At 42.7% G+C, this 14,120-nt stretch overlaps 1 protein-coding gene across 1 annotated transcript in view; it reads left to right on the plus strand.

Annotated features, from left to right (window-relative positions):
- Window positions 1-14,120, plus strand: part of IL1RAPL1 (interleukin 1 receptor accessory protein like 1) — a 1,840,350-nt gene that overhangs the window by 1,752,318 nt on the left and 73,912 nt on the right. The window contains exon 8 of the mRNA XM_077480774.1: window positions 10,855-11,000. Coding sequence (XP_077336900.1) covers window positions 10,855-11,000 — 146 coding nt within the window. The remainder of the gene's footprint in view (window positions 1-10,854; window positions 11,001-14,120) is intronic.

Below are 14,120 nucleotides of genomic sequence, written 5' to 3' on the forward strand. Positions count from 1 at the left end.
AACTGATCACAGCTGTATTGAATTGTCGGGTCTCGGCAATATAGATAAAAGTCATTGAAAAAAAGAGCATGGGGTTCCCCCCCAGTCCATTACCAGGCCCTTTGGGTCTGATATGAATATAAAAGGGAACCCTGAACCCGCTGAGTGATGCTTCTTCTCGGTGACATCTGTTATATTGCTCAGGGTGGGGCCACACGGTGATGAAAACAGGTGACCCCACCTTCCTCTGACGTCCCGTGGCATCGGGGGGGCATTTATGTCACCGGGCGGCCCTGCCTTCAGCTATATAACAGCTGTCACTGAAAAGACGCATCACTCGTTGGGACCCTCCCATGGAGGCGGAGTTGTTGTGGCTTTTTTTTTAGCTCGTCAGCAGCATGAGATGGATATACATTGTGGAACATTTTTCTTTTTTTTTCTTTTAATAAAGTACTTGCCCCAACCCAAGATTAAAAAAATCTTTGGGTCTGATATGGAAATTAAGGGGAACACTGCGCCAAATTTAAAAAAGGAATGGTGTAGGGGTCCCTCCAAAATCCATACCAGACCCTTCAGATCTGGTATGGATTTTAATTGGAACCCTGTGCCAAAAGTAAAAAAAAATGTTGTATGGGTCCCCCAAAATCCATACCAAACCCTTATCTGAGCATGCAACCTGGCAGGAAAAGAAGGGGGATGAGAGAGCACCCACCCTCCTGAACTGTACCAGTCTACATGCCCTCAACATGGGGAGGGTGCTTTGTGGTGGCCCCACAAAGAACCTTGTCCCCATGTTGATGGCAACAAGGGCCTCATCCCCAAAACCCTTGCCCGGTGGTTGTGGGGTCTGCGAGTGAGGGGCTTATCAAAATTTGGAAGCCCCCTTTAACAAGGCGACCCTCAGATCCTGGCCTCTCCCCCTGTGTGAAATGGTAACGGGGAACAAATGTACCCCTACCATTTCACAAAAAAGTGTCAAAATGTTAAAAAGCACAAGACACAGCTTGAGGCCATATCCTGTATTAAAAAAATGAGAAAAAAAGTCCCACAATGTCCATTCATCTTCTTCTTCACGCTGCGACGGACCGAATAAGAAAAAAAATCTACAACCAATCCTCCTCTATGGGAGGCTCCATCTGTGTGATGCTTCATCGCCTTTGACAGTTCTTATATAACTGAGGGTGTGGCCACCCGGTGACATACCTGGGTGACCCCGCCCCCTCTGACACCACAGGGAAACCATAGGAAAGTCCCTGTGGCGTCAGAGGGGGCGAGGTCACCCAGGTACATCACCATGTGGCCCCGCCCTCAGTTATATTAGAACTGTCATCAGTGAAGAAGAGTCACGCGGTGGGAGCCTCCCATAGAGGAGGATCGGATGCGTTTTTTTTTCTTTTTAGTCCATCGCGGCAGGAAAGAAGAAGATGAATGGACATTGTGGGACATTTTTTTATTATTTTTTAAAAAGAACTTGTATCCAAGCTGTGTCTTGTATTTTTTATAATACTTTGACACTTTTTCTTTTAAACGGTAGGGGTACCGTTACCATTTCACAAAGGGGGGAGGCAGGGATCTGGGGGTCCCCTTGTTAAAGAGGGCTTCCAGATTCTAATAAGCCCCCCACCTGCAGACCCTCACAGCCAGATGAGGGCAAGGGTTGTGGGGATGAAGCCCTTGTCCCCATCAACATGGGACAAGGTGCTTTGGGGCTACCTCAAAGCCCCCTCCCCATGTTGAGGGCATGTGGTCTGATATGGATTTTGGGGGGATCCCTACACCATTTTTTTAAAATTTCCCCTGGGGCAGGACCCAGGTCCTCAAACACTTTTTATGACAATAACTTGTATATAAGCCTTTAAAATGAACACTTTTGATTTTTCATGTTAGTGTCCCATAGACTTTAACGGTGTTCTGGCGACTTTGGAATTTCCCCCGAACACTGCATATTGTTCGGTGTTCGCAGAACATCCGAACAACCAAAGTTTGGCTTGAACTTATGCCTGGGCCAAACCGTTCGCCCATCCCTAGTCCTGAGTTAGATAGAACATCTTGGAATGTGTCAATGTCATAGTTTAAGAATAGTTTTGTAGAGGGCATAGGGATTTTAGTTTCTATTGAGCCATTGAAATATATTTTAAGGTGTTTGCATAGAGAGGGTTTAAAACATTCCCATGTATGTTCTTCGTTCTTTCATAATAATATTCCCAACAGATATTGAAGAAGGGTCCTCCGCATTAGAACATTTTCTATATTAAAATGATGTGTTTTTATCTTTCCAGTATGTTCTCCTTCACACATTAAAATAAATGAAATGATGTTATGGCCACTGCTATTCAAATTTTCTTGTGGGTGAAAATTTGTAATAGGCTCTGCTGTTTTTGAGATTAACAGATCTGGTAGAGCAGCATTTTTTATTGAGGCTGCAATATAGTGTAGCATAAAATTGTCTTGCAAGCTATGATGAGTCAGTATTTCTCCAGATGAAGAGAGACAAGGCAACAAAAGGATACAAAATCATGAGAAAGATCCTTTTAAGGGTAGCATTCAGTTGTAGGTATGTGAAAAGTATGGCAAAAGGTGTAGCAAGCAAATATTCACATTCATAAGGTTGCTGGATACCTGTCCTAAGATCAAACAACCTATTTTAGCACATGGGAATTGCTCCACATAGAGTGTGGACAGTCACAATCAATGCTCATTAGTGTTTTCTGGAAGTTCTTGCACTGTGCTATGGTAAAAACTCATGGAGCGATGCGAGTGCCCGGCGGTCGCGATCACTGCTGGGCTCCCACGATTGTTTGGGGGGAAAAAAGAGAACCAGGATCTGTGTGTTTAAACACAGTTTCCAGTTCTCTGAGGGGAGAAGTGACAGATTGTCTGTTCATAGAGAGTATGAACACTGATCTATCTCTTCCCCTAAGCAGTCCACTCCCCCTTCAGTTAGAACACACACTAGGGAACACAATTAACCCCTTGATTGCCCCCTAGTGTTAACCCCTTCCCTGCCAGTAACATTTTTACAGTAATCAATGCATTTTTATAGCACTGATCGCTGTAAAAATGCCAATGGTCCAAAAAATTTGTAAAAATCTTGTGACGTGTCTGCCATAATGTTGTAGCCCTTATAAAAGTCACAGATCCCTGCCATTACTAGTAAAAAATATTATAATAAAAAATGCCATAAAACTATCCTCTATTTTGTAGACGCTATAACTTTTGCACAAACCAATCAATATATGCTTATTGCAATTTTTTACCAAAAATATGTAGAAGAATATATATTGGCCTAAATTGAGGAAAAAAATATTTTTATATATTTTTGGAGGGATTTTTATTATAGTAAAAAGTAAAAAATATTGCATTGTTTCCAAAATTGTAGCTTTTTTTGCTTATAGCGCAAAAAATAAAAACTGCAGAGGTGATCAAATACAACCAATAGAAAGCTCTATTTGTGGAGAAAAAAGGGACATATATTTTGTTTGGGTGCAACGTCTTTAGGGGCTATGTCATTAGGAAAAGGTGTACAGTACACTGGATAAAATACATAAAAATATGGTGAAAGCATTGTCAGCGTGGACCCAAAGGGTGGAAAATATATACAATAAAAAACATATGTAGTTATAAAGTAGTAAAAAGACCCCTGTAAGCTAAGAGTCACTCTATTCATATCCTGCATAGGGCTATGGACTTTCTCCATGTGGGAGAATTGATATTTGGTGTTGGCCTAGTTATTCAATATGCTTCTCTATACATGAAAAAAACTGACATTTACTTTGCTTTCAAGAGCTGAACAGAGCAATACCCTGCATGTACAGTAGGCTACAGTCATGTAAAAGATTAAGTACACCCAATGGAAATTGTTGACTTTTTCAACATTTTTGAACAGGCAAACATTAGATGTTTATTCAAACAGTGTTTACATATATACAAGACGATAAACCTAAACAAAAAAACAAGAAAGTGTGCCTTTTCAGTAATGTATTCAACATAATTACCAATAGATGTAATGATGTACTGTGGAAAAAGTATCTGCATTCTTGGCCTCAAAAGTTGGTTTTGCCCCATTTATCAGAAATTACTTCTTAAAGCTATTTGAATAACCTTCCATCATTCTCTGCCATCACCTTGATGAAATTGCTGACTACTCCTTAATGCAAAATTCATATTTTTTGTGTGTTTCCCTACCTGAACTGCCCATTTCCTCTACCCCACAATATTCCTTTGGGTTTTAAATCAGGGCTTTAAATAAAGCAGTCCATAACCCTCGCTTTTTTCATTTTGAGCCATTCCTTGGTGGGTTTGTTATTGTACTTCAGATCATAATCAAGTTTAAAGATCTATTTCCCGTTCAACTCCACTAACGGCCTTGCATTCTAATCAAGCACAGGTTGATATGATGTAGAATATATAGGGGGCTTGATGACTTTCCTCCAGGTTCTTCTCCTGGAATGCTGTTTTCAGTTTGTGTTAAATATGTCTGTTTTTTCTGTGGCCATGCAACTTTATCTTTGACTCATCAGTCCATGGTCTATTGCTCCAGAACACCTGACACTTGCCTATATGTTAAATTGCAAACTGTAATCTTGCTCTAATGCTCTTCTTGGATCGCAAAGGCTATTTTCTGGCACACCTCATATACATTGACACTGACTTTTTCAAGAGTTACCTAAGGACCACACACTGTAACTTTATTTGTCTGAAGGTCAGCAAATTAGCATATTTTTAAAATCTATGCCACATGAGGATTATTTTTGCTACAGTGAAATGATTAAATTCAAAGCATAGGCATTCACAACCTTCTTTATGAGGACCTTATGCAGTGTACACACGACCGGACTTTCCGGCAGTCTAGGTCCAACAAAATCAGTCTGTCAGACAATCCGATCGTGTGTGGGCTAATCCAAATGTTTTTTGTTTAAAAAACTGAGGGACCTAGAAATAGAACATGTTTCAAATCTGACTGACGGACTCAATTCTTATCGGGAAATCCATTCGTCTGTATGCTGGTCTGATGGACCAAATATGACGCAAGGGAAGCTATTGGCTACTGGCTATTGAACTTCCTTTTTTAGTCCCATCTTACTTTTGAACAGACTTAGTCCATTCATGTATGGCCAAGTCCGTTAGTTCAGAAAGTCCATCGGAACTCCACCGAAAGTCCGTTGGGAAGACCATCGGACCTAGTCTGCCAGAAAGTCCAGTCGTGTGTACGCAGAATTAGACAACATCATAGATATCTGAAGTTTAAGTAAGACAGGTTCCACCAGTTTAATCACTAAGGAGGTCCTGTTCTTGAAGTAGTGGTAAATGTGGAGTGTACTTGCAGTTGCCATTTGAAAAATCAAAATTTTCATTAATTTAGAATATAACAATTGATAATAAACCATTTCAGTTTTGTGTGTCATAAGCTTAAGTATATTACCTACCATTGCTACAATGATGATTGAATGTTTGCCTGTTGAAATATGTTGAAAAAGTCAACAATTTCCATGTGGTTTATTATGCTTTTCACGTGACTGTATCTGCATCATGCAGACCATACAATTTTTACATGTCTCATGAAGATTAAAGAAGAAGTCTCATCAAACCAATCTTCGGTTTCTCCTGCCCACCAAGGGCACATTATGTATTTAGCACTTTGTCCCATTTTGATAGGTGCTACAGATACTAAGCTAGCCCCCTCCCTCCACTGCTTTCTGGCCATTATTATTATTATACCGACAGTTTATGCAGCGCTTTACAACATTAGGGTAGACATTACAATACAATACAATTCAAGACAAGGGGAATCAGAGGGTCCTGCTCATTAGAGCTTACAATCTAGGAGAGCATGCTGCTAATAAGATAATGAATAGCTAATTCATTTTGATATATTATCTTTTTTTGTAAAAATAAACACAGACGCTTTACTGCACAATCATAAAGCATTTATTTACACAATCAAAGATAAGTATTTCTACATTACTATACCAGCAGATATTTTTCATTGGTAATGGGTCTTCTTTAAGCTTGCCTTCTTTAGGCTCACCTGAGCCATATGAATTATTTTAAACATTACATTCAGCTCATCAGTTGACTAACATACACTATATTGTCAAAAGTATTGAGGCACCTACCTGGCACACACATGAACATTAATGGCATTCCAGTCTTAGTCTATAGGGTTCAATATTGGGTTGGCCCACCATTTGCAGTTATAACAGCTTTGACTCTTCTTGGAAGGCCAGACTGGGAATAAAATCCAGCCCTGGAAAAAATGTCATACCAGCCCCATAGCATTATTATACCAGCGCAACAGCATAACGTCAGTATTTTCTTGTTCATAAAAGGGAAAACCATACATTTTAACCCCTTCCCGCCGAGCGTACGCAGATCTGCGTACTCGGCTTCCAGGGGGTATACCGGGATGATGCCCACACCTGCAGGCATCATCCCAGTACTGTTTTCTTCAGCAGGCGATTGGCTTTCCAGCCATAACAATCGATGCGGCTAAAAGCCGCTCGGTTGTTATGCCGGAGGAGCGGGAGGGGACGCTCCCCTCCCGCCGCCTCCCGCCGCTGTTACTGGTGCTCTCGTTCGATCGGGAGCACCGATTCCGTGTGCGATGCCTCCGGCCACTGGGGAGGAACTGGAACGAAGCCGTAATCGGCTTCGTTCCAGTCTCCTCATAGTAAACACGGAGGCGACGTCATGACGTCACTTCCCGTTTACTCGGCTGCCAATGGCGCCGGTTTTAAAATATATACGGTATCTGAATACATTGAAGTGTAAAGGAGGGGTGGGGGGTCTTTTAGACCCCCGATCCCTCCATAAAGAGTACCTGTCACCACCTATTACTGTCACAAGGGATGTTTACATTCCTTGTGACAGCAATAAAAGTGATCAAATTTATTAATTTTTTTAAACAATTTAGTCATTTTAAAATAAATAAAATAAATAAAAAATAAAATAAAAATGTTAAAGCGCCCGCCGTCCCCGCGAGCTCGCGAAGCAAAGAAAATGCATACGGAAGTCGCGCCCGTGTATGTAAACGGTGTTCAAATCACACATGTGAGGTATCACCGCGATCGTCAGAGCGAGAGCAATAATTCTAGCACTAGATCTCCTCTGTAACGCTAACCTGGTAACCGTAAAAAAATTTTTAAAGTGTCGCCTATTGAGATTTGTAGGTACCGTACTTTGTCGTCAATCCACAAGTGCGTGCGATTATAAAGTGTGACATGTTTGGTATCTATTTACTCAGCGTAACATTATCTTTCACATTATGCAAAAAAATTGGGCTAATTTTACTGTTTTTTTTTAATTCATGAAAGTGTCCCTTTTCCCAAAAAGTTGCATTTAAAACCACTGTGCAAATACCGTGTGACATAAAATATTGCAACAATCGCTGTTTTATTCTCTAGAGTCTCTGCTAAAAAAATATATATAATGTTTGGGGGTTCCAAGTAATTTTCTAGCAAAACATATGGATTTTAACTTGTTAACACCAAATGCCAAAAATAGGCTTAGTCATGAAAGGGTTAAAGCACATTTCAAGAGTGTATTATATATAGATAAGACAGATATTAAATCACATAGGGCTTTATATATATATATATATATATATATATATATATATATATATATATATATATATATATATATATATATATATATATATATATATATATATATATATATATATATATATATATATATATAAAAGAAAATTCCAGTTAAAAGTGGTCAATCAACAAGGGGGACCCCAGGAACTCAGAACGTGGGGGGCGACCACCTTCCACAAAAAGAATACACTAAGGTGGGGGGGGGTTACTGATATAAGGGGGAAACTCTTTATATCAGTGCCATTATCATATTCACGCTCCCTTTTACATCAGTGACTCCCTTTCAGAATGGCCTGGTGGTGCTGTCACTGACGACCTCTCAGGTGTACCGTGCAGGGCTCAGTCAGTTGGCTCCAGCTTGGTTGGCTCTTGTTTTATCCTATAGTATCCTCTCCCAAGTCCACACAAGTCTGACTTACTCCTCTCCAGACTCCCTCAGAGACTACAGACATTAAACAGGAGATGGTCAGAGACTGCAGACATAATACCGGGGATGGTCAGAGACTGCAGACATGATACAAGAGCTCAATTCAGCCTCACCAGTGCCCATAAAATGCAGACTCACTGTGCCCATGAATGCGGCCTCACTGTGCCCACCATTGCAGCCTCACTGTGCCCACCATTGCAGCCCCACTGTGCCCATCATTGCAGCCTCACTGTGCCCATCAAATGCAGCCTCACTGTGCCCATCAATACAGCCTCACTGTGCCCACCATTGCAGCCTCACTGTGCCCATCAAATGCAGCCTCACTGTGCCCATCAATTGCAGCCTCACTGTGCCCATCAAATGCAGCCTTACTGTGCCCACCATTTCAGCCTCAATGTGCCCACCATTGTAGGCTCACTGTGCCCATCATTGCAGCCTCACTGTGCCTATCATTGCAGCCTCACTGTGCCCATCAATGCAGCCTCGCTGTGCCCATCAAATGCAGCTTTACTGTGCTGTGAATGCAGTCTCACTGTGCCCATGAATAAAGCCTCACTATGCCCACGAATGCAGCCTCACCGTGCCCATCATTTCAGCCTCTCCTGTGCCCCATGTCCCAGTCTTCAGTCCCTGTCTGTGGGAAGGTGTGCTGTTGATGCTCAGTATGGTAACTTGCATGCCAGCAGGATATCCATGATGGCCAGAAGCAGGCAGGGTTTGTTCTCGTTTAGGATGGGGATGGTGCTCCTTCCAGAGGATCTGTTTGCTGTGAGATGAAGTGGTCCCTAGCCACCTGCACCTTCAGCCTTTCCTCTGGTCCTGGGGAGGTGTAGAGAACTGGGTGGGAGCTGGAGAGAAGGGGGAGCAGAGAGTATTGGTGGGGTTGGAGTGCACATGGGTGGGGGCAAAGAGCAGGGGGGAGTGGAGATCACAGGGGTGGGAGTTCTGGGGGGAACTTGAGAGCAATGGTGGGGGTCAAAAAGAACAGGGGTGGAGAGCATGGGAGGCTGTGAACATTGGGGGGCTAGGAGTGTGGGGTGGCGAAGAGCACTGGGGGGAGCTTAAGAGTACTGGGGGCATAAAAACAGAGCTGGAGAGCACTGGGGGGTACAAAGAGCAGGGGGGAGTGGAGAGCAATGGGGGGAGCTTGGGAGAACCAGTGGGTGACAGAAAGAACAGGGGGGGAAAGCACGGGGGACTGGAGAGCACTATGGGGGACAGAGAGCACTGGCTGGGTTGGAGAGCACATGGGTGGGGGCAAAATGCAGGGGGGTAGAGAGTACAGGGGTGGGGTGTGGAGAGTGCTGGGGGGAAACTTGAGAGCAATAGTGGGGGTCAAAAAGAACAGGGGTGGAGAGCACAGGAGGCTGAGATCACTGGGGGGGCTAAGAGTGTGGGGTGGTGAAGAGTACTGGGGGGAGCTTGAGAGCACTGGGGGGGAGCTTGAGAATACTGGGGGGGAAGAAAAACAGGGCTGGAGAGCACTGGGGGTACAAAGAGCAGGAGGAGTGGAGAGCAATGGGGGGAGCTTGAGAGCATCAGTGGGGGCCAGAAAGAACAGGGGAGGAAAGCACGGGGACTGGAGAGCACTATGAGGGGCAGAGAGCGCTGGCAGGGTTGGAGAGCACAAGCGTGTGGGCTGGAGAGTGATGGGGAGAGCTGGAGAGCACTAGGGCAAGAAAGAACAGGAGTGGAGAGCACTGTGGGGGGATGGAGAGCACTGTGGAGGGCTGGAGAGCATTGTGGGGGTGGAGAGCACTGTGGGGGCAAAAGGGCACTGGGAAGGGGGCTGAAGAGTGATGGGGAGAGCTGGAGAGCTATCACACAAGAACGGCTTGTGTGATATTAGAGAGAATCAGTGTTCCGTCGGAACACTGATTCTCTCTACTATCACACAAGCTGGTCTAGGGGGGCGGGACCGTGTTACAGCACGGCTGCCGGACACAGACCCAGCCAGCTCTATGATACACAGGAGCAGGAGAAAGGGGAGCAGTGCAGCTGTGAAGTGGGCCCAGGGCAGGCGGCATATCAAGAAATCTCCCGGTATCCCAGTAGGCCAGTCCGGCAATGGAAGGCTGTCCACAAAGTTTAGGAGTGTGTCTATGGGAATGTTCGACCATTCTTCCAGAAGCACATTTGTGAGGTCAGGCACTGATATTGGATGAGAAGGTCTGGCTTGCAGTCTCCACTCTAATTCATCCCATAGGTGTTCTATTGGGTTGAGGTCAGGACTGTGCAGGCCAGTCAAGTTCCTCCACCCCAAACTTGCTCTCCCATGTCTGTATGGTCTCTCTTCTGAAAGAATGGTCAAACATTCCCATAGACAAACTCCTAAATCTTGTGGACAGCATTCCCAGAAGAGTTGAAGCTGTTATAGCTGCATAGGGTGGGCCAACTGAATATTAAACCCTACGGACTAAGACTGGGATGCAATTAAAGTTCATGTGCGGATAAAGACAGGTGTCTCAATGCTTTTGGTAATATAGCATACTATTTATCCCCTTTTAAATATATCAGTAATAATTTCAGTTTTGTTATACACTGCTTATTGGAAGCTTTAGATGAAACAAACTATAAATCGTATTTCCTGAAACTCACCCAAGAAACAAACAAGCTGTATATATAGAACATGGATCAAAAAATGTATCCTACCAGATTGTACATCTACTTGAATTTAATTTGTCTTTACTGCCCACTGCTACGCTTCAAAAATGAGAAATGCACCCACTTAGTGCAAATGATTTATTTTATTTACAGTTATTGTAAAGACTAGATATGATTTAGAAATTGTGATTCTGCCACAAATACAGCACACACATCTTGTTTCTGTTTTTTTTTTTTAAGAGTTCTTAGGCAACATCTTGGAGAGCAAGAAGTATCGATCTCATTAATTTTTGATTCAGTTCAAGATTTTGACTTAGGAAATTACTCCTGTTATGTTGAGAATGGGAATGGACGACGCCATGCTAGTGTGCTCCTCCACAAAAGGGGTAAGACTTTGCAATATTATTATGATTATGTTATTTTATTTGGCTCAACCTCTTTTCAGAAATAAGTTATTGCTGCTAGTGTCCACATAAAAAAAAATCCCCTTACTTCCTCTGTTCCTGACACAATTGCCTTTGCTGTCTTAAAGGAAATAGGGGCAGCAATTACTATGAACAAATTCCATATTGTAAATGACAGTTAATCAATTAATCAATTAATATTACCCTAATATTACCTACTCCCTATAAGGAGTGATTATTCCACAGTCATCCACCATTTGTGCTCTAAGTATTCTCCTTTGAACATCACAATCTGTGTTTTATCCTTACCCTTTCTTCTTACCCTATGGTTAAAAAAAAAATCATATTTTGCTTATCAGATATGTCTTACAGTATACTTGAATCCTTGCTGGGCAATGCTCATCTCAGGGGATGAAAAACATAGAGAAGAAAAAGCCAACATATTGTAAAACCATAAAAAGGTATAGGCAAAATGACAGTCACAATAAAAAAAAAGTGCTTTCCCAGCATCGAGGAAACACTTAATTGTGTAGGAAGAGCCACAACACCAACCATGTCCCACTGAACATAACAACATCACAGTGCAAAGCCATACCATGCTTTTTCCAAAGATGTTATTGGAACAAATAGGGTAGCATACATATTCACTTACAAATCAATTTGTACATACCATGCTTTTTAACAAATTTTGAATTCTTCAGGAGCAATTAATCATATTTTATATCATGGATTGTATTTATTGATTAACTGCTCTTTTACTAAATGGACTGACTTCATATAGATATATATGGTGCTTCTTTTTCAATAAATTCATTTTTATTATATACAGGCTTACCCCACTTTTAAGTACACAATGTGGCTTATTTACTAAAGCTGGAAAGTGCAAAATCACATATATCACTTCTGCATAGAGACCAATGAGCTTCCAGGTTTTATTACCAAAGCTTAATTGACCAAGCTGGGGTTAGAAACTCATTGGTTTCCATACAGAAGTGAGCCTGATTTTGCACTTTCCGGCTTTAGTAAATAAACACCATTGTGTACTTAAAAGTGGGGTATGCCTGTATAATATACACATTATCAATTGATATATTTGTCAGTCATAAATAGGTAAACACTGTATTCTTTTTTTTTTTTTCAGATTTTAGCTATAGTAATGGTTACAATGTAGTTGTGTATCTGGTCTGTTACACAGGCTGGCATGGGTGAAGTAAAATGGCATCTACAGCATCCAAGCGCAGTGGGTACTGGAGGGTTGTTAAGACTATTGTGAGTGAGTTCAACTTCTAATTTTTTATGAAAAGGTGAACTTATCCTTTAGGTTCAAGCACCTATAGGTTTTCTAGTTATAATGAATTATATATAATTATAATAATTTTAGAATGAATTATTATAATTGTAAAATAGGTTTGGAAACTTGATTTCACTCATATAGATATGTGTAGAAAAGAACTTAGAGATTTACGTGTTTCTTTTAAAGCTGGCCACACTTCTGATTAGACTATCTTTTTGATTCCAGTTGAACTTAAAAAGTGAATACCTGCTATATTATACATCTAGAAATTTTAAAGGAAAAAGTCCTTATTACACTTCTCCCCACTACGACATCATATGACATTGCAGGCTTTGAGTGGGGATATCTGAATGATGCCTGCAGTTACAGGCATCGTTCAGATATCTTTTTTTAGATCTGGCGATTCACTTCACTGTAAGCTCAAGCTGCTTCTTTAATGAGAATAATAGATTGGCAACATAATACAAAAGACAAGCAATGGATAAAACTAGAAGAAGATATACTAGGGGTTAACCACTTGCCGCCCGCCCTATAGGCAATTGACGGTGGCAAAGTGGTTGCATAATCCTGATCGGACGTCATATGACGTGATCAGGAATATGAGCCGTGCGCGCCCCCGGGGGCGCGCATCGCGGCGATCGTTGTTGCGGGGTGTCAGTCTGACACCCAGCAACTATGATCTCGGTAAAGAGTCTCCGACGGAGACTCTTTACCACGTGATCAGCCGTGTCCAATCAGGGCTGATCACAGTGCAAACAGGAAGAGCCGGTGATCGGCTTTTCCTCACTCGCGTCTGTCAGACGCGAGTAGAGGAGAGCCGATCGGCTGCTCATCTGACAGGGGGGGGTCTGTGCTGATCGATCAGCACAGCCCCCCCGAGGATGCCCACACTGGACCACCAGGGACGCCACCAGACCACCAGGGATGCCCAGAAAAAGGTAATCCTCCCTAGACCACCAGGGATGCCAGTCAGTGCCACAATGGATGCCAATCAGTGCCCATAATGGATGCCAATCAGTGCCCACAATGGGCATCACTGATTGGCATGCATTATTGCTTGGCACTGATTGGCATCCATTAGTACAGTATAACCATACAATGCCGCCTATGAGTGCCCACCTGTGCCGCCTATCAGTGCCCACATGTGCCGCCTATCAGTGCCCATCCATGCCACCTATCAGTGCCCACCCATGCCCATATGTGCCGCCTATCCATGCCCATCTGTGCCACCCATCCATGCCCATCTGTGCCTCCCATCCATGCCAATCCGTGCCAGCTATCAGTGCCAATTTGTGCCACCTATCAGTGCCCATCCGTGTTGCCCATCAGTGTCACCCATCAGTGCCGCCTATCAGTGCCCATCAGTGCCACCTATCAGTGCCACATATCAGTGTCCATCAATGCCACCCCATCAGTGCCACTTCATTGGTGCCACATCATTGGTGCCCATCAGTGCCGCCTTATCAGTGCCCATCAGTGTAGCCCCATCAGTGCCCATCAGTGAAGGAGAAAACGTACTTATTTACTAAGTTTTGAAACTGAAACAAAAAAAAACATATTTTATTTCAAAATTGTCGGTATTTTTTTATTTGTAGCGCAAAAAAATAAAAACCGTAGAGGTGATCAAATACCACCAAAAGAAAGCTCTATTTGTGGGAAAAAAATGATAAAAATTTAATTTGGGTACAGTGTAGCATGACCGCGCAATTGTCATTCAAAGTGCGACAGCGCTGAAAGCTCAAAATTGGTCTGGGCAGGAAGGTGTTTAAGTGCCCGGTATTGAAGTGGTTAAATTAAAACATCAACCA

Source organism: Lithobates pipiens, unplaced genomic scaffold (assembly GCF_037356315.1).
Source record: "Lithobates pipiens isolate NorthernLeopardFrog02 unplaced genomic scaffold, aLitPip1_a1.2 Scaffold_16, whole genome shotgun sequence".
Classification (NCBI taxonomy): Eukaryota; Metazoa; Chordata; class Amphibia; order Anura; family Ranidae; genus Lithobates; species Lithobates pipiens.